This window comes from Lampetra planeri, chromosome 6 (genome assembly GCF_965212315.1).
Source record: "Lampetra planeri chromosome 6, kcLamPlan1.2.h2, whole genome shotgun sequence".
In the NCBI taxonomy this organism is placed as follows: domain Eukaryota; kingdom Metazoa; phylum Chordata; class Hyperoartia; order Petromyzontiformes; family Petromyzontidae; genus Lampetra; species Lampetra planeri.
In genome coordinates this window covers 2,485,447-2,506,256 of record NC_136112.1, presented here as the reverse complement: position 1 = coordinate 2,506,256, position 20,810 = coordinate 2,485,447, and the positions used below count along the sequence as shown (strand labels likewise).

The 20,810-nt window shown below is 55.0% G+C and overlaps 2 protein-coding genes across 2 annotated transcripts in view; one reads left to right on the top strand and one right to left on the bottom strand.

Moving 5' to 3' along the window:
• The window catches only part of CRYBA1 (crystallin beta A1), a 48,968-nt gene that overhangs the window by 2,223 nt on the left and 25,935 nt on the right, over positions 1–20,810 (bottom strand). Inside the window, exons 2-5 of the mRNA XM_078595260.1 lie at positions 2,982–3,050; positions 1,973–2,091; positions 1,405–1,546; positions 975–1,117 (exon numbers count right to left, since the gene is read on the bottom strand). Coding sequence (XP_078451386.1) covers positions 975–1,117; positions 1,405–1,546; positions 1,973–2,091; positions 2,982–3,023 — 446 coding nt within the window. The 5' untranslated portion in view covers positions 3,024–3,050. The remainder of the gene's footprint in view (positions 1–974; positions 1,118–1,404; positions 1,547–1,972; positions 2,092–2,981; positions 3,051–20,810) is intronic.
• Positions 859–16,350, top strand: LOC144719386 (beta-crystallin B1-like). Its single transcript, XM_078595259.1, is given in 8 exon segments — positions 859–949; positions 2,989–3,038; positions 8,983–9,055; positions 9,448–9,566; positions 12,902–13,034; positions 15,032–15,174; positions 16,097–16,115; positions 16,117–16,350. Coding segments are annotated over 7 exon segments (654 nt in total). The 5' UTR covers positions 859–949; positions 2,989–3,021; the 3' UTR covers positions 16,267–16,350.

Sequence of the window (20,810 nt, the reverse complement as noted above, 5' to 3'; positions counted from 1 at the left end):
AGAGGTGGGTGGGGGGGTCACGGTAGCTCTTGGGTTCATGTGGCGATGGAGAGAGAGGAGAGATGATGGGGGCGCGGTGGTGGTGGTGGTGGTGGTCACAGGGATGATGTTCGCGCAGCCTTTATCGGTGGTGTCGCTGATGGACAACGGCCGCGGTGATGATGACGTGCAGCGGGCAGTGGCTTAATTTGTATTTGAGCGATGGCTGTAAGTGAACAACACCCCCCCCCCCCCATAAATTACTATTTCATTATCAGACTATAATTGGAACAAATACAAGTTTTGCTGGCTGGCTGGCGCCCGTGACGTCACCGTGCGCGTCCGTGCGATGACGTCGCCCGCATCCGACAGCCTCGAGCCGCGTCCGTGCGTCGCGCTGACGTCACGCCTGGGATTGGTGGATCCACTCCCCGTGGGCATCGAGAAGGCGTCATTCCCTGGCTAACCAGCAGAAGGCGGGTACGTACGGCGAAGTGCGGATGAACCCATCGACCTGTTCCTTCTGTATGGGATAGAGCGTTGCCCCCTCGCACGCGTGGTAGGTTTTGTCCGGGTGCTACGGTTTCTTCCCATTGTGTGGCTGAAAACATCTTGATCTGCAGAGGAGCGCAGAGCTCGGACAGCTGTTGCGAGCGCCGGCTCACCGGCATGGCTGCCGCCGCTGCCTTCCCCACTCGCCTCTGAGTCGTTCTCTCTCTCTCCTTCTCCCTTCGCGCGCGAGCGAATGCACCACACCACAGCGCTGCGCTGTGCTGTGCGGAGGAGTCGGCGCTTTACAAGTTGGAGCTAAACAACACCCGGAGACACGACGCCTCAGGTCGAGACAGATGCCGGAGCCTCGACTCAAGGCGCTTGGGACGGCCGCGGCGGACCGACGGACGACCCCAGCCGCCGGTGTCAAACGTCCATCCAGTAGTGGATTGGCGAAGACGGTGTGGGCGTGTAGCAGGTGGGTGGGGGGGAGGTGAACTTACGCTCCGCTCTGAACTTTCATGGAGCCGACCTCGCTGTTGCACCAGCCCATTGACTGCAGAGCCGGGAAGTCATCGCATAGGTCGCACGTCCGACCCAGGAAGTTCTCTCGCTCGAAGATTGACATCTTGGACTCCTGGTGGTTCTGTGTGAGCGGCGGGGGAGGAGGAGGAGGAGGAGCGAGTGAGACACACGTGGAGGAGAATGTGACACGGGTAGGAGGAGTGAGATAGGACACAACGAGGAGGGAGATGCAGGGAGAGGCGATGAGCAGGGTGAAGACGCGTGGAGGAGAATGGAGACGCAGGGAGCAGGAGGAGGTAAACGGAGGAGGGACGAGGAGGGAGAGACGCGTGGAGATGGAGGGAGAGACGCATGGAGATGGAGGGAGAGAAGCGTGGAGATGGAGGGAGAGACGCGTGGAGGACTCACGGCACACTGGATGGGTCGGAAGGACATGAGCCTCTCGGTGTGGTAGGCGATGTTTCCGCTCCACGCGTCCCAGCGGGGGTAGTCGCCCTTCTCGAGGATGAACTGCTGGCCCTGGTAGCCGCTGTGCTCGTACCCCACCCACCTGCGAGTCGCGCCACCACCGTCGTCACATTGGGTCAACTTCGTCGTCAACTTGGTCTGCATACGCCGTCGTCGTCATCGTCATTCATCGCTGTCATCATAGTTGAGATCATCGTCATAGTTGCCTTCGACGCTATAGTCATGATCATCATTTTTGTCGACATCGTCATCTTCAAAATTATCGTCCTCGTCGACAGGATCGTCATTGATATTGTCATGATGATGACGATGTTGACGACAAGGATGATGAATATGACAATGCTGATGATGATGCTGATGATGACGATGATGAAGATGGTGACCATGATGATGGCGGCGATGACGACGACGATGATGACGATGGTGATGATGGCGATGGCGACAATGATGACGACGACGATGATGGCGATGATGATGGCGATGACGACGATGATGATGATGTCCTCACGCGCCGCTCTCCACGCGCATGGAGCGCACGCTCTCGATGCCGCTCTCGAAGACGTTGTGGCAGCCCGAGGTGAACTCCTGCTTCTTGCCCTGGAGGCCCTCCTGGTCCCACACCGTGATCTGCGACACGCGGACAGGCCCACCGCTCACTCACCGCTCCCTCACAGAACACTCACAGCTCACTCAACGCTCCCTCACAGAACACTCACAGCTCACTCAACGCTCGCTCACCGCTCACTCACTGCTCACTCACAGAACACTCACAGCACAGTCGAACATCTCATAGCCACCGTGATGATGATGATGAGAGAGAGAGACACGCAAACTCCAAATACACTGCAGGCGTCAGGGTCGGAATCAAACCAACGACCTGTACACCAGGCGAGGTAGTTAACATCTCATAGCCACCGTGATGTTGATGAAGAGAGAGAGACGCGGAAACGCCAAAAATCAGCAGGCGTCAGGGTCGGGATCAAACCCACGACCTCCTGTGTACCAGGCGAGGTAGTTAACATCTCACCACCGTGGCGCCCCATATATGCCTCCATGTAAGTCCATCAATTGTATGTCTAAGTCTATCGTTCTATCCGTGGCTCTCTCTGTGGGACTTACAGATATCCACGGATATATATCTGTAAGTCTATGAGTCTATGGGTTTATATGCGAGTCTGTGCGTCTCTGTGTAAGTACTCGCAGGTCTCTCTCGAAAACTTGGCTTATCTGGCCATAGAGGTCGTGTCTGTCTGTCTATCCGTCTGTCTGTCTGTCTCTCTGTCTGTCTCTCTGTCTGTCTCTCTGTCTGTCTATCTGTCTATCTGTCTATCTATCTGTCTGTATATCTGTCTCTCTGTCTGTCTGTCTGCCTACATGACTCTCTGTGTCTCAGTCTGTCTAGCTCTCTGTTTTTTCTTGTCCGTCTGTCTTTCTGTCTATCAATCAGTCCCTCTGCCTGTCTCCCTGTTACATTGTCTGACTCTGTCCCTCTGTCTCTCTCTGTTTGTCTCTCCTACCTTCCAGAAGCCGGAGAAACCAGCAGTGTCCATCTTTTCCATGTCTTCAGTCAACCGGTGAGCGCACACCTGTGCCAGGCGGGGAAGGTAACTTCCGATTAGAAATCCGCGGAAGCGCTCCGCTGCGCTACGAACCCGAAGACCCGAGTTCGATTCCCGCTCACGGCCACCAACACCAGTGGCTATTATCTGAACCGGTTCTGGGCCTCCCCTAAGTCGACTCGGCCTCAAATGAGTACCTGGTGCGGCGTGTAAACATCGCCACTAGGGAGACAAAGGCGGATGGGCGTGGTGCTGGCCACCCACCCCCTCGTGTGCCGTGTCGGCCTTCATGGCTGCTGCTAACAGCACTTGCCCCAACAGTCTGTTAAGGCTATACGGGGGGGGATCTTTGTCTTTGGAAACTTCCGATTAGAAATCCGCGGAAGGTGCGCCGTCGGACACGCGGCCACCGTGTGTTCCATCACTTAATCATTGCTATTGTTATCACTATCACCGTCATCATCGGTGGTGGAGCGGTGGCATTGTGGTTAGCGACGTTGAGTCCCAATTCCCGAAGCAGCGGGTCACATCGGTGGCGAGTGACACCTGAACCGCCTTCTGGGCTCGCCACATTTCACCAACCCGCACCGACCAGCGTGGTGAAGTATGGTCAAACAAACTCGCACGAACTACACGGCGCGGTGGGGCGGCGGGGGGAGGGGGGGGCGCAGAGAGACCTTCATCCAGCAGTGGATGTAGCCGTGGTCTGTACATTATGACTGCATCGGTAATATTCGCCCCCGAACTTTAACCATCAAAACCTCGACTGAGCGTTCGACCGACTCGTGCCCCGGGTACGATTGGATACCCAGAGTCAGAGCCACGAGGTGGGGGTGGGGGGGGGGGGAGAGCAACACTCAACGTTCTGCACAGATGGGTGCATTAACCCACTTGCTGTACTGCCACCCCTTTCCACCACCACCTTAAATCCCAGCGGGGTGTTAAGTAATCCCTCTCCACCGCTCGCCCCCATCCTCAAATAAATACATCTACCGGGAGAAAAACCCCAGGGAACCCGAGGAGGTAGCATGTTTAAAATCCGATTTGTCCGGATCGGCGATCCAAACGGCGTTGCTGACCGCAGCCTTCAGCCTCTGCTTCTTTCCCACGTTTTAGGGCGACAGCGCTACGAAGCGGCGTCCCGATCTCGCCGTGATCTCTGCACGATCCATCAACCCCCATCTCCCAGAGAACTCCCCCTCCCACCACTAACCAATTGAAAGGACCCCCCCACATCCTTCCCCACACTCCACCAGTCACGCAGGGGCGTCTGTTCTATTCCATGCAGCACGTGGTGCTGAGAAAGTCCATTAGTCATGAGGCCAATTAGCGTTGCCTTGGCAACTGGTGGAGAGAATTAAACTTCTCTCCCTCTCTCTCTGTGTGTGTCCACACGCAGCCCACCACCGCTCGTTGCGAACGGCGGGCTGATGAATGACTGCGAACCCCACGGTACTCACCACACGAAATCACCAAGTGTCGTAGTCCAGCCACAGCGGGCCCTGTCATTTATACGTGGACTGGGCTGGGGGTGGGAGGGACTGCGGGCTCGATTTGGAGGAGGTGTCGGCAGGGGGGGGAGGGTGGGGGCGGGAGGGGGTGCTGAGAGGGAATTGTGTTGAGTGGTGGTGGCGGTGGTGATGGTGGTGGTGGTGGTGGTTGTTGACTCGGGCGGCTGATGTCCAATAGGGGCAATGTTGTGGTGATGTGTTGGTGGGAGGGACGGCCGTGTAGGTGGATCAGAAGGTTGGAGGATGGGGTGAGTGGGTGAGTGGATGGGTGGGTGAGAAGATGGGTGGGTTAGTGAGTGGGTGAGTGGATCGGTGGGTGAGTGAGTGGGTGAGTGGATGGGTGGGTGAGTGGATGGGTGGGTGAGTGGATGGATGGGTGAGTGAGTGGGTGAGTGGATGGGTGGGTGAGTGAGTGGGTGAGTGGATGGGTGGGTGAGTGAGTGGGTGAGTGGATAGGTGGGTGAGTAAATGGGTGGGTTAGTGAATGGGTGGATGAGTGAGTGGGTGAATGGATAGATGGGTGAGTGGATGGGTGGATGAGTGAGTGAGTGGATGGGTGGGGGAGTGAGTGGGTGAGTGGATGGGTGAGTAAATGGATGAGTGCGAGGGTGAATGAATGGATGGGTGGATGAGTGGATGGGTGGATGGTGGGCCGGATGCTCTCATGCGCAGTTAGAATGTTTGCCCAAGCACATACCTGGGCGCTGGACTGGGGGCTAAAGGGTATTTGGGGGGATGAGCGAGTGAATGGCTGCATGAGCACGCTCTGCGAGCGGATGAACAAAGCAAATCGCTTGCTCATCAGGTCGTGATATTCCCTTGGTGCACGCGGGCCCCCCAGGGTTAGGGGGTGTTTTTTTAGTTTTTAGGGGGGGCGGGGGCAGTGTACTGTGAAACGCGACCACAGTTTCCACGGGTAGCGACATCACCAATCATTATTCTTACATCGACTGCGTCGAGCATCAACGCAAATCTATGGTATATACCGTATAGAATCATCGAGGGGTGGTCATTCATGTATCGCCGTGTCAACTGCTAAAGGCACCATCAACCACCATCGATTATTTTACTATCGCAATAATCATTGGAGGGTGGGGTGGTGGCATAGTGGTTAGCGCACTCCGCCATGAAGCCAGTGCTGGAGTTCGATTCCCGCTCACGGCTCACAACCGTATGGCCAAACAAACCCCCATAATTAGACACGGTGCGATGAGGTCATGGTCAAGCAGTGGTTTGCGAATGAGTATCAGACGTCGTTATCATTCACAGGCTTCATATCCATCATCCAGGCGCCTTGGCCAACCATCTAAGATTAGCGGCCTTCCCACCAACTCTCGTAAGCTAAGCAGGATTTGAGCCTGGACAGCGCAGGTGGTGGGCAGCACCGCTGATGAGCACGGTGGGCTACGTACGGTGCGAAAGAAGTTCAACACACGTATAGCAACGTAATATTCACCCGCCTACATTATCCACTGCCTTCACGGATCCGCAGTGACCAGCGTGGTGAAGTATGGCCAAATGGGCCACACGAGTCCCTTATCCAGCAGTGGATTATGCAACTATCCGCCCCGGGCTCAAGATGTTAATCGGCGAAGGCATTGATTCTTCAATCGAGCGTGTCATCATTATCATGATCATTATAATAATAATAATAAACGGTAAGCGATGCTGATTATTCTTAAATGTATCAATTATCATCATGAATTACGCAAATTGGGTTGATTAGAACCGCAACCATAACCCGCCCACGTGCTACTGCGAAACACGTGGCAGGACCTTCCTGAATATGAGTCATGAGACTCGGTGACACTTTCCTGGGTAATGCAGTCCACTAAACAATTGTCATCATCATCACCCTCATCACCTTCTCGAAGGCGTCCGGCCCGGCGTGGTTCCGGCCACACCACCCCCACGTGTGTCGTGCCGGCCTTGAAAAGGTGCTCGCCGCTCGCTAGCACCACTTGCTCCAGCCGTCTCTTAAGGCTATACGGGGGATCTTTGTCTCAGAACGAGCATCTTCGTGACCTGGTCCGGATTGGGGTTTAGGGGGGTGGCGGGGGGGCTGTTATAGTTTTTTCGGGTGGGGGGGGGGGCTTTGTGTGCTTACAGCTGAATATTTCACCACTACCACCATCACAACCACCACTCTTGCCCTATGTCAGACACTCCACGATTTTAGTCGCCGAGGGTTACATCGGTTCGTCAGTGACTCTGCGTGTGCGCATGTGTGTGGCGTGAAAAGTAAAAAAATATACGATAATATTATACAGGGTGCTTCAAACAATTAGTTAACACTTCTGAGAATTTGCAACAACACCACAGGAGATGTCCAGCCTCCGGGCTCTGGAGACCACCTGGAGAAGATTCCAGGCACGCGTTGACAATGATGGCGAACAAGTTTTTGAAGCTATTAACATCACATTTGTTATCACGTTAAAGTGCAGTGTTATCCGTTCTTTGTCAATTTAAATCGATCGTCCCGATATAAGTGTTCACGTGTTTTTTGAAGCGCCCTGTATATTGTGCACATTGATGTATATAGGTGCGATGAATAAGGGGCATTGCCCGAAACGTCGCAGATTTTTTTTTTATATAAGGCATTACTGGCTACGTATTGAGGGATTGCGCTTGATCCACTACCAAGTCCAATGTTTTATTGGGGAGCGGAGGGCAGCAGAAAGTGGTGGAATGGGGGGGGGGCTCAATTTCTCAGGCCTTGGGCTGCACCCCCCCCCCCCACCACCACCACCGGCCCCCCCTAAAGCCCCCCGCGTTATTGCGACGCCACACTCCTATAGGCCAGGGCCACGGACACCACGAGATTGTGTGATGACCATCACCGTAGACGATTCAACGCGTTGGCGACATCACAAAGACAAAGATCTCCCCGTGTAGCCTTAACAGACTATAGGGGCAAGTGCTGTTAGCGAGCACCTATGAAGGCCGGAACGGTACACGAGGGGGTGGGTGGCCAACACCACGCCCGACCGCCTTTGTCTCCCTAGTGGCGATGTTTACACACCGCACCAGGTACTCATTTGAGGCTGAGTCGACCTTAACACACACAGACACACACACACGCGCCACACACTACACACACCACACAATGTCATTTCGCAGAGGGCTTTCACGTTGCCTCCATAACGACAACAACAATAGCCTCTGACAATGGCGCGGGTGAAACGTCGGCTGCAATATGCGGTCAACGGAAATCAATTCGTGAATCTGCCCACCAGCCCAACTCGACGACCGCCGTGTCAGCGCGCTCACGGAATACAACGACATCACAAACCACCACAAACAGCACTGACACAGCACGAAAAGAGCTCGTCACTACATTAAGTTCGTTCACTTGCTGCAGCTTTTTTGTGTTCTATATTTTTTTGCCCCTCCCCCCCCCCTCCTCTCTCTCTGTCTCTGTGTCTGGTCATCATCATCATCTCTCTCTCTCTCTCTTGTATTCCCAAACTACGCGTTTCCATTCGCCGCGAGTCAAGCGAGAGAAATGATCAGCATCATCACCATCATCATCACGCCACGGGATTAGGCGATTCACACCGACTCAGCGCCACGCCGAGGGGAGGAGACTGGCCGCTCGTTTTTGGTTCATCACGAAGTGGGGGGAGGGAGGGGGGTGGGTGGGTGAGAGGTCGGGGAATTCGCTGATGATGGGGGTCTACATGCGATTATAAAACCACCGCCTCTTCTCCACCAGAAGCCACCAACGCCGACATCCCGACTTGTGACTCAAACCGCCTCTCGTCGCTTACCAATGGAGTGAGTCGATCGAACGCACGCACAACTCGTTGTGCGTGCAGATGTCTCCTCCTGTCCCAGCGAGGAACCCCCCCCCTCCCCCACCTCTACCCCACCACGCCAAGCCGAGTCGAAGACCGATGGCGGATTTCGACTGGAACTTTTGTTGTTTTTGTTGTTGTTGGTGGTGGCGGGGATGGGATGGGTAGAGTTTTATGGGAACTCGCGTGGCGCAGTGGTTCGCGCACCGCTGCGTATCGGTCCTGGGCCTCCCCTAGGTCGACTCGGAGTTAAAAATGAGTGTTTGGTGCGACGTGTAAATAATCGGCACTGGGCATGTCACAACGACGGCTGGACGTGGTGCTGGCCACACCGCAAGCATCGTGTGCCGTCCCGGCCTTAATAGGTGCTCGCTAACAGCGCTTGCCCCAACAGTCCGTCAAGGCTGTACGGGGGTTCTTTGTCTTTGACCCTTAACCCTCTGAGTGAAATAAGGTACCTCGAAAGCGTTAATTCTGGTGGGATTCAAGGTTCGAAAGTTTAGTGTCTCGATGTTTATAGCCATCTGCATGGACTCTAAAATATTATAGAGCGGTGGTTCTTAGCCTGGCGTGCACGCACCCCCTGGGGATACTCGGAAGGAAAGCGAGTATGTAATCGGCGACGTTTCGGGCAACGGCCCTTCCCCACAGGATGGCTCAGAAGGCGACTCAACCCCAGGGCACTGCTCATGAAGGGAGCCACCCAACCACCGGTGGATTCAAGGTACGCAGCTCGCGCCGTGGTCTATCCACTGCTAGATGATACACCGCGGTGATCGTCATCTCCGGCGCATTCGCATCGTCATCATGAACGCGATACATCGAACATCAGCATCACGAACCCGACAAACCTACTATCATCATCATCATCACGAGCCCTATATACAGCTACCATCATCATGAACCTTGTACAGCCACCATCATCATGATCACGAGCACTATACAGCTACCATCATCATCATAATCACGAGCCCTATACAGCTACCATAATCAACACCATCCTCATGATGAGCCCTATACATCTACCATCACCGCTACCACCATCGTCATCCTCGCTGACGAGCTCTGCACCCCCGGTCACTGCCCCCCCCCCCCACCCCGTGGCCCCGCGAGCAGCTGGTCATCTTCGAGCTGGAGAACTTCCAGGGCCGACGCCTCGAGTTCACCACCGAGTGCAAGAACGTGTGCGAGCGCGGCTTCGAGCGCGTGGGCTCCATCCGTGTGGACACCGGCCCGTGAGACACACACACAGACACACGCACACAGACACACACACAGACACACACACATACACACACAGACACACACAGACACACACACACACGCACATAGACACACACACAGACACACACACACAGACACGCACACACAGACACATAGACACACACAGACACACACACGCACGCGTGGGGGGGAGGGAGTCTCATCACGCGGGCTCCATCGGAGTTGTCTCGGGGGTAGAGGGGTAGCGGGGGGGGGGTGATGGGTGGTGGGTTTCTTGGGGGTCTATTGCATGCCTGAGGAGAGTGGGGAGGGGAGGGGGTCTTTCGGGGTCTCACCAGAGTGGCGGGGGGGATCTATGGGGGTCTCTCTGGGAGGGGGGGAGGGAAGAGGGCTTGTCTTGGAGTTGACTTGGGGGTTCGCGGGATCTCTGTCTCACAGTGTCTTTACGTGTCTTGCTCTATCTCTCGGGGTGTCTCTCTCTCTCTTCTTGATTCATCTCGGTGTCTCCATGCGGCGCTTGTGTTATCCGTGTCCATGGGAATCTCCACGTCTCTTGGTCGCTCCATCTCGCCGCGTGCCTCTGCGTTCCTTTGGCATCTCGCCGCCTCTAGGAATCTCCCTTCGTCTCTGCCCGGCACCTCTCGGCGTCCCTGGAATCCCTGTCAATATTCGCTGAGCGAGATCTCCACCCCCAACCCCAGCCCCCCTTCCTCCCTACCCCATCCGGGCAGCGGTGTGGTCTTTGTGTGGCTTGCGTGACGTCAGATGCGACAGAGAGAGAAAGAAAAAAACCCACAATTTCAAGGTTTTATTGAGCGACGCAACTTAATATCGCGTAAGATAATGGACGGCCAGAGCCCCGGCAGTAATAAACCCTCTGATATGAGCTCACGGCTATTTCTGCAGCGAGCTCTTTTATGTGGTGAGGCGAACGCTGCCTGGACCCAACACTAAACGCGTTTTGCTTTCGGTTCAGTGACCACCGCGTGCACTCTCTCTCTCTCTACCCCCCCCACCCTTCCCCACCATTACAGCCCTGCCCGCCTTGTAGTGTTGGCGGTGATGATGGACTAACAAGGCGGCGTGCCAGTGCATTGAGTGAGCCTCGGCTGTTGCTTTTGGAGTTAACGCGCGGGCCGCAGGGAACGCAGCCTAAATGTAACACGGAGATGGATAGACATACATTCTCGTGTGCGTGAGCAAACAAATGCATAGCAGCGACCTTTTCCAGGGTATTAAATTGCCAATTTTGTGCCGCGATTGACGCAGAATGGCGAAGTTGTGCCGTGAAAATTGGCTGCGATTGGTTTCAGGGGTGTTGCGAACAACAACAGCAGCAGCAGCAAAACATGTGGCCCAAAAAATGTTTCAAGAGTGTCGAGCGGAGAGATCCACAGACAGACAGGCGGACAATAATTTACCGGCCACGAAAATAAGAATTATATAGCGGCTCTCTTTAAACATATATATGTATTTTTTTCAATATATATAATGCCGGTTTAACACGTAGGCTTTCGCGACCATGATTATGAATATATAATGCCGCTCTGCAGCAAATGTAAACATCGTCCACACACTTGTTATAGGGTATCTACACACACGCACGCGAGCGTAACGCTGTGTGTGCTGGGGACAGTTAAGAAAAAGAAGACATACTTTAAAAGTGAGTCTGAGGACCGCTCTCTGTGTCTGTAATTAAATCGACGATCGTCACCTGAGTGTCCAGCACGAAGAGCCTGGGAGGATAATGTAAAATAGTGATTCACAATTATGGTTGAGAACGCCACTGCGCCCGACCACTCTCTCTGGCCCCCTCTCTCTTCGTGTGCTGTGACGAAGGGCCGTTGCTTGAAACGTCGCCTATCATATATTTACGTAGATTAAGGCCACAGTAGTATTATTATTGACGAACGTTTGGAGTGTTGCTGTTATTATTTGTTATAAGTATGGTGGAGCCATCACTGCCAACGCAGTCGCAGCAGCACGAAATAGTTTGTTGGAACAATTTAGATGATTTAAAATCGTAGCAATATTAAGATGAAATCAATGCAAGGACGTTAATAGAACGCGTGGCGTAGATTCATCCCTGTAATCCGGGTCCTGCGAAATCTGATCCCAAACTCTCGTTAATTAAATAATACACTAAACTATCAATTAACTAATTTGCTTGTTTAGCATTTTTTTCATTGATTGAAGTAACCAAACATCCCAATGTAGCAGGAACCCTTCTGAAAACACAGTCTTTTATTTCCCCGGCAGATTAGAGAATTCTAATTACGTATCCTTAGTGTAAATTGCTGTTACGAACTCGTAGTATTATTGTGAGTAGTATTCCTGGTATTTATCGCGCCTTCAGTGTTATTATTTTATCGCCCGCAAATCCGCCACGGCAGCGCCTCGTAAATCGTGGCGCATTATTTTTCTCCGGAAACCCGGGCCCGCTTGCCACGCGCGCGGCCTGTGAATGATCTGGCGAACGCGACGTTGGGAGGACAATCGCCGCCGTTCCGAGCCACTAAATCTGCGTGGGGGTCGCTGTCCGCGGTGCTGAATGGGATGGATGGGGGGGCGAGAGAGGCAGTCTGCTTGCGTCTTCTTCTTGGTTCTTTCGGTAAAGTCATCACGTAGAAGGGAAATAATAAAATAATAAAAATAAAACATAATAAAATAATTCTCACGACGTTTCGGCTACAACGCAAACAGGTGAGGACGGCTGCTTGCGTTGTGGTCGAAACGTCGTGATAATTATTTTATTATGTTTTATTTTTATTATTTTATTATTTCCCTTCTACGTGACTTTACCGAAAGAACCAAGAAGATGAATCCCTGCAGTCACGAAAGCTTTAAATCGAAATCTGCTTGCGTCTTGTCTATATGCAGGGCCACTCCCGAGCCTCGTCTCGCGACACTTGTGCCCGCCTAAGGAGATCCGCGGATGTCGCGCGACTTCCGCGGGTTTTTTTTTATCAATTCGTCGTTTTATAATATGTCTTTTTGTTTTAGCCGTTGCTTGTGCTACTGTTACGGATGAGGAGCGGCGGTGTTGCGCTCAGCGTTGCGCTACGCTACGAACCAGGCGGACCCGGGTTCTATTCCCGATCACGGTCACCAACACCCAGTGACGATTCTCTGAACTGGTCCTGGGCCTCCCCTAGGTTGACTCAGCCTCAAATGGCCGGGCGTGGTTCTGGCCACACCATCACCCCCTCGTGTGCAGTGTTGGCACTACTCGCTAACACCACTCACGCCACGCGTCTGTCAAAGCTATAACGTGGGTGGGGTGCGCGGGGGGAGTAATCTTTGTCTTTGGCGACGCTTCCACGGATTTCTTCCGCCGCGCGTGCAGATGGGTCGCCTACGAGCAGCAGAGCTGCCGCGGGGAGATGTTCGTGCTGGAGAAGGGCGAGTTCCCACGGTGGGACTCGTGGTCCAACAGCTACCGCAGCGACCGCCTGATGTCTTTCCGACCCCTCAAAATGGTAACGTCCCCTGCTATCCCTTCCCCTGGGGGGGAATTGGGGGTTCATAACGGGGGAGGTGGTGCCATGAACGGGGTTCAGTGGCGTAGTAGCTACATTATCAGCTCAGGGGGTGCGGTAATTGGTCAGGCGGGGCGCCCAATGCTGTGATTTGTGTCGCAAGGTCGCACCTAGAGGCCATTGCATTTGGCGGCTCCTCTTGCCTTGATCACATCGTTACATGCGTCTTGTTGTTGTTGTTGATCTTTTATACTGTTGTTGTTGTTGTTGAAAACAACTCTTATGGCGGTTGTCAAGAGGGGCCTCAACTTGTAGCTTTGGTTACCGGGGGGGGGGGGCGCAAGGCACACCCACGTTCGTATCGCGACTGGATCTACGGATGAAACGCGCCTCACCAATGTAGATGATTATTATTGACGATATTGTTGTTGTTATTATTATTATTATTATAATGGATGTGTCAAACGCCAGCCGTGCTTGAAGGCACTGTTTCGGAAGTGCAGCGAGCTGATGCTTGTCTCTGAACGGTCACCGATGACTGCGCAAAGATGGATATTCGGCGATTTAAATGTTACGGGTTTCTTTCATTGCAGCCTCGACAATGGACGTCAATATTTATATAAATTATATGTCTAAACATGTTTTCATATTCACGGCTGTTCTCGCGCAGTGCTCTCTGGAACAGTCACAAATGCACAATATCATCGGTACACGAACTGGAATACAATTGGGTGCACAAACTTACTTGCTGTACCGCCTCGCCCGCCTTTAACCGCGGTAGCCCGCCGGGGGAGGGGGGGCGGGGGCGGTAGTCTCGATGTGAACCACCAACCCTTGCCGGTTAAAATGTCATCCGCTGCCACTTTACTCTCGCGCCCCGAGAGGCGAAGACCCCCACAAAAAAGCTTTGACAGCGAGCACCTATGAAGGCCGTCACGTGCACACGAGGGGGTGGGTGGGTTAACACCACGCCCGGCCGCCTTTGTCTCCCTAGCGGCGTGTGCCGTGCCGGCCTTCATCGGGTGCTACTCGCTAACAGCACTTGCCCCAACAGTCCGTTAAGGCTATGCGGGGGATCTTTGTCTTTGTTGTGACACAGCGTGGCGGTGACACACCCGCGCAAGCGCACGCGTGGGTTTCTGCTGCTGCGCGGAGCGAGTAGAGGGATGGGTTGGGGTCAGGATCAGTAAATATGTATGTGTCTCTTCGCTACGTCCAGACAGCGTTTACATTGAAACGTGGCAATTACGCGCCAGAGTTCAAGCGTTCGGTGGGCGCCAGAATATTTTTTAAAAAGATAAGTTCGATTCCCTGGGCCACGAGGCGAAACAATCGAGGTTAAACAAACAATCGATGAATCAGTCGATTATGGATAGAGTGAAATTCCTCCTGGGATAGTAATCAATACGCCCCTCTTCCCCCGCCACCACCCCCCGCAATTGATTCCCTCTCCCCGTCTCGTTCTCCCCGTCTCGTTTCTATTGTTTCCACCCCTCCATCTCGCTCCTACTCCATCCCTCCATCGCTCCATCATCATTCTCCTCCACCCCGACTTCCACACACGCGGACCCACCGCCACATCTGCTCCTACCATGTCTCCATCCCTCTCCTCCCCTCCTCCTCCATCATCATCCTCTTCCTCCATCACATCTGCTCCCACCATCTCTCCATCCCTCTCCTCCCCTCCTCCTCCATCATCATCCTCCTCCTCCTACTCCACCACATCTGCTCCCACCATCTCTCCATCTCTCCATCCCTCTCCTCCCCTCCTCCTCCATCATCATCCTCCTACTCCACCACATCTGCTCCCACCATCTCTCCATCTCTCCATCCCTCTCCTCCCCTCCTCCTCCGCCATCATCATCCTCCTCCACCACCACATCTGCTCCCACCATCTCTCCATCTCTCCATTCCTCTCCTCCCCTCCTCCTCCTCAATCATCATCCTCCTCCACCACCACCACCACATCTGCTCCCACTATTCCACGACCCTCGCAGGAAAACCAAGACCACAAGATCTCGCTGTTCGAGAATCCCGACTTCACGGGCCGCAAGATGGAGATCACGGAGAATGACGTCCCCAGCCTCTGGGCCTACGGCTTCCAGGACCGCGTGGCCAGCATCAAGGTGGCCGGCGGGACGTGAGTACCTCCACCTGCAGCAAACAAAGATCCCACCGTGCGCTGTTAGCGAGCGCCTATGAAGGCCGGCACCACACACGAGTGGAGTGGCTAGCACCACGCCCGGCCGCCTTTGTTTCTCCCCAGTGGCGATGTTTACTACACACCGCACCAGGTGCTCATTTGAGGCTGAGTCGACCTAGGTGGGGCCCAGGACCGGTTCAGATAATTGTCCCGTCCACACACACACGCGTCTGTGTGTCTATACCTTCGGAGTGTAACAACCCTTTGCAAATCCACTGCTGGATGAGGGCCTCCTCACGCCTGCTCCGCACTTAAATGCAATGCATCCCTGCACATTGCAGCATTACCTGTCTGTGCAGAGATTTTCAGTTGTCTAATATCTGTTCCTCTGATCCCCTCCCCTTCCTCCTTCAATCTCTACCCCCCCTCCCCACCTCATTTCCCTCCCTTCTCACTCCACCCTCCCATTGTCTTTCGTTATTGCTCCCTTACTCCCTCCCCCTCCCGTCCATTGTCTTCCATCCCCCCCCTTCCTCCCTTCTCTTTCATCTTCCCTCCCTCTCCCCCCACACCTCCCTCCTCACCCATTTCCCCCTCCCCTCCCCGCCATTGTCGTCTTCCACCAACCTTCCCGTCCCCTCCCTCCCATCTCTCCCATCATCTTCATCATCTCCCTCCTTCCAATCTGTCCGATTATCATCATCATCTCTCCCTCCCTCCCATCTTTCCCATCGTCATCATCTCTCTCCCATCTCTCCGACCATCATCATCATCATCTCTTTCTCCCTCCCTCCCATCTCTCCCACCACCATCATCATCATCTCTCTCTCTCTCTCCCTCCCATCGTCATCATCATCATCTCTCCCTCCCACCTCTCCCACCACCATCTCTCTCTCGCCGGGCTCGTGGTCGCCTCCAGGTGGGTGGGTTACCAGTACCCCCGGTTACCGTGGCTACCAGTTCGTCTTCGAGCGCTGCGATTTCCGCCACTTCAACGAGTGGGGCGCGCAGCAGCCGCAGATCCAATCGGTGCGCCGCGTGCGCGACCAGCAGTGGCATCCCCGGAGCCGCTTCACCTTCTCCAAGTGACGGCGCCGCCGCGGGCGTGACGACCACGACGAACACGACTACGACCCCAGCTCCCCTAACACCTCGCAGACCGCCCAGACCGATCCACCCTCCACACCCCCCCCCACCCCGATCTTGACCTCGTGAGTCCACGTGGAGACGTGCAAAATTGCACCCAAGTGCAATGAATCATCCAGAGCCACGTGGTTACTCTGTCCTCTCTTCTTGCATCTCTTCCTCAAGGGCGGGGGGGTGGGGGGGGTGGAGGGGCTTTCTCTGCTCTTCGCGACCCTGCCACCTCTGAGATGGTTCTCCCTGAACCGTGTGGGCCCTCATACCTCAACACTTGATTCTTTTTTTCCAGGGCCCTCTCCGATCATCTCTAGCCTCATGGGTCCTTAACCCCCCCCCCGACCCCGACTATCCACAACCTTCTCTGACTGGAGGGTGGGTCTGCTGGCTGTACTATTCATTCAATAAATTAAAAACTACTTTATTCATTGAATCGCTTCGTGTCGGTGTCTTCATTCGATCGGAGCGGGGAGGGTGTGACGAGTGAGTGTGCTGTGAACGGCAAGACGGAGGTGGCTGCGCGCGTTGCGCTACGAACCCGGCGACCCGGGTTCGACTCCCGCTAAAGCCGACGCCAATGGCCAATATCTGCACCGGTCCTGGGTCTCCCCTTAGGTAGACTCAGCCTAAAATGAGTACCTGGTGCGGTGTGTAAAATCATCGCCACTAGGGAGGCAAAGGCGGCCGGGCGTGGCGCTGGCCACCCCCCCCCCCCTCGTGTGCCGTGCCCGCTACTCGCTAACAGCACTTTCCCCAACAGTCTGTTAAAGGCTATATGGGGGATTTTTGTCTGTGCGCGTGTGTGTGTGGGGAGCGGTGGTGCAGCGGTTAGCGCGCTGCGCTACGAACCCGGCGACCCGAGTTCGATTCCCGCTCACGGCCAACAACAATGACGGTTATCAGAACCGGTCCTGGGCCTCCCCTAGGTCGACTCAGCCTAAAATGAGTACCTGGTGCAGTGTGTAAACATCGACACTAGGGCAGATACACAAATTGATATCCGTTGACCGAATATCGCAGCCGACGTTTCACCCGCGCCATTGTCAGAGGCTATTGTTGTTGTCGTTATGGAGGCAACGTGAAAGCCCTCTGCGAAATGACATTGTGTGGTGTGTGTAGTGTGTGGCGTGTGGTACGTGTGTGTGTGTTTAAGGTCGGCTCAGCCTCAAATTAGTACTTGGTGCGGTGTGTAAACATCGCCACTAGAGAGACAAAGGCGGCCGGGCGTGTTGCTGGCCCACGCACCCCCTCGTGTGCCGTGCCGGCCTTCAAAGGTGCTCGCTGACAGCACTTTCCCCAACAGTCTGTTAAGGTTATACTCGGGGGGATCTTTGTCTTTGTATATACACACACACCAATGTGGAGCGGTGGTGTAGCGGTTAGCGCGCTGCGCTACGAACCCGGCGACCCGAGTTCAATTCCCGCTCACGACAAACACCAGTGACGAATATCTGAACCGTTTCTGGGCCTCTCCTAAGTCGACTCAACCTCAAATGAGTAACCTGTTGCGGTGTGTAAAATCATCGCCACTAGGGAGACAAAGACGGCAGGGGCGTAGTGCTGCCACCCAAGCCCTCGTGTACCATGCCGGCCTGTATAGGTGCTCGCTAACAGCACTTGCCCCAACAGTCTGTTGCAGGCTAGACGGGGGGGGGATCTTTGTCTTTGCTCGCGGTGGGGGTTAACAGCACGTGTGCCCACGGGCTGTTTTTTTCGTGCACGATTTCACCGACAGCCGCTTGCACCTTGAAGCAGTCGAGAGGCATCAACAATGCCTCTCGAATCTCACGCATCGTGAGCGCGCGCGTGTGAGTGTGTGTGCGCGCGCGTGTGGGAGTGTGTGGGGAGCGGTGGCGCAGCGGTTAGGGCGCTGCGCTACGAAAACCGGCCACCCGAGTTCGATTCCCGCTCACGGCCAACACCGGTGACGATTGATCTGAACCGGTCCCTAGGCCTCCCCTAGGTCGACTCAGCCTCAAATGAGTACTTTGTGCAGTGTGTAAAATTGCCACTAGGGAGACAAAGGCGGCCGGGCGTGGTGTTGGCCACCCACCCCCCTCGTGTGCCGTGCCGGCCTTCATCGGTGCTACTCGCTAACAGCACTAGCCCCAACAGTCTGTTCAAAGGCTATGCGGGGAATATTTGTCTTTGCGCAGCGGTCGTGTCGCGGTTAGCGCGATGCGCTACGAACACGGCCGACTCGACTTCCTATTGCCCATTGATATTGACGTTGCAGTAAGTAAACATCGCCACGAGGAAGACAAAGGCGGCCGAGCATGCGTGGAATCGGCCACCCACCCCGTCGCGTGGCCGCGCCCGCCTTTCGTCGGATGCTCCTCGCTGACAGCACTTGCCCCAACAGTCTGTTGTTCAAAGGCTATACGGGGTGGCTCTAACAAGCACAAATACACACTCAGTATATAAAACCAATCACGTCCAATTCCTCACGCCGCGTCTTCGCGCACTTAGCTCCTCGCCAGCATCATGCATCACGCGCTAATTATATCCATTAGCGGCGGCAGAAGAGCAGCAGGCAGCGGCAGAGGCACGTGACCAGCCCACTGACTCACTCGACAAGGGAGAGGAGCGGCGTTCGTTCAATCAGCCGATGGTGGTGGTGGTGGTGGGGGGGTAGCTGCGTGGATTGCAAAGCTCCCAGAGCCACTCGTGATGAGTGAGTCTCTTGATGCCGCTGTGTTATCGGCTTCATCACTCGCGTTATTATCTCCATCATTATTATCATGTTGTTCACTCCCTCGCTCTCTATCTTTCTCTCTTTCTCTCTCTCTCTCCCTCTCTGCCATCTCTCGAGATTAATATTGCGATCAATTTACGGGCTCCGAGCGCACACGTGGTCACGCGCTTGCAAGCGTGTAATTGTATAATTACCGTGTTAGCAATTAGGGCTCTGAACCCTCCCCTCCGCCCCGTCCCCTCTTCCACCGCCGCTACCCACCGCACGTCAAAAAGACAAAGATCCCCCGTATAGCCTGAACAGACTGTTGGGGCAAGTGCTGTTAGCGAGCACCGATGAAGGCCGGGATGGCACACGAGGGGTTGGGTGGCCAACACCACGCCCGGCAACCTTTGTCTCCCCAGTGGCGATGTTCACACACCGCACCAGGTACTCATTTGAGGCTGAGTCGACCTAGGGGAGGCCCAGGACCGGTCCAGATATTCGCCACTGATGTTGGCCGTGCGGCGGGACTTGAACTCGAGACGTCGGGTTCGCAGACGCGATGCGCTAACCACTGCACCACCGCTTCCCCGCATCAACACCAACAACAAAAACAGCCGCCGTTCTTCGCCACTGAGTGGTGCTGGTGCCAGGCTAGGTGCACTTTGAGGCCATCGCATGAAGTGTGGAAGGCCCTCTGACAGGAGGCCACGGGACCGACCCACCCAGGCGTGATGGGTTGACCGACCGAGATGAGTGGCAGATGCACCCCCGTGTGCTCCCCACGATGCCCAACCCAACCTGCACTCACGCACGCAACGCAGCTGAGGTTTTTGTTGTCGTGATGGCATTGGACCACTCGGAAGTGCAAATGACACGAAAAGTCGAGAAAATCTACACCCTCGGTCACTCGCTCGCAAGCACAGAGGATGGCGTGGTTTATCAAAAGATGATATTTTCGCCTGACTCCCAACACGTCGTTTAAATAAAGGTTGATCCGAAAATTGGAATCACTCACCGCCGCTGCTGTGTTTGGTAATTTCGCTGGTAATTGAGTGGTCGGGCGGGCGGGCATGTGTGTGCATGTGACCAGGGTTGGATTTCCAGCTCATGGCCAACATCAGTGAGTGACTCTACCCTGGTCCCTGGTACGGGCTGTAAACATCACCGCCGGGGAGACAAATGCGGCCGGTGGTGCTAGCCACCCACGCCCCTCGTGCGCCCTTCCGACCTCTATGTGTGTGTGTTGGACTTCTTTCGCGCCGTACGTGGCCAACCGTGCTCATCGGAGGTGCCACTCGCTGACAGCACTTGCCGGCAAGGCCGTCGAGGCTATACAGGAGGTCTTTGGCTTTGGTTGGGGTGTGATGGTGGTGGCTGTGGGTGGTTGTGTGTGGTGGACGGTGGTGGAGGGTGGTTGTGTGTGGTGGAGGGTGGTGGAGGGTGGTTGTGTGTGGTTGTGTGTGGAGGATGGTGGAGGGTGGTTGTGTGTGGTGGAGGGTGGTGGAGGGTGGTTGTGGGTGGTTGTGTGTGGTGGTGTGTGGTTGTGTGTGGTTGTGTGTGGTGGAGGGTGGTGGAGGGTGGTTGTGTGTGGTTGTGTGTGGTGGAGGATGGTGGAGGGTGGTTGTGTGTGGTGGAGGGTGGTGGAGGGTGGTTGTGGGTGGTTGTGTGTGGTGGTGTGTGGTTGTGTGTGGTTGTGCGTGGTGGAGGGTGGTGGAGGGTGGTTGTGGGTGGTTGTGTGTGGTGGAGGGTGGTGGAGGGTGGTTGTGGGTGGTTGTGTGTGGTGGAGGGTGGTGGAGGGTGGTTGTGGGTGGTT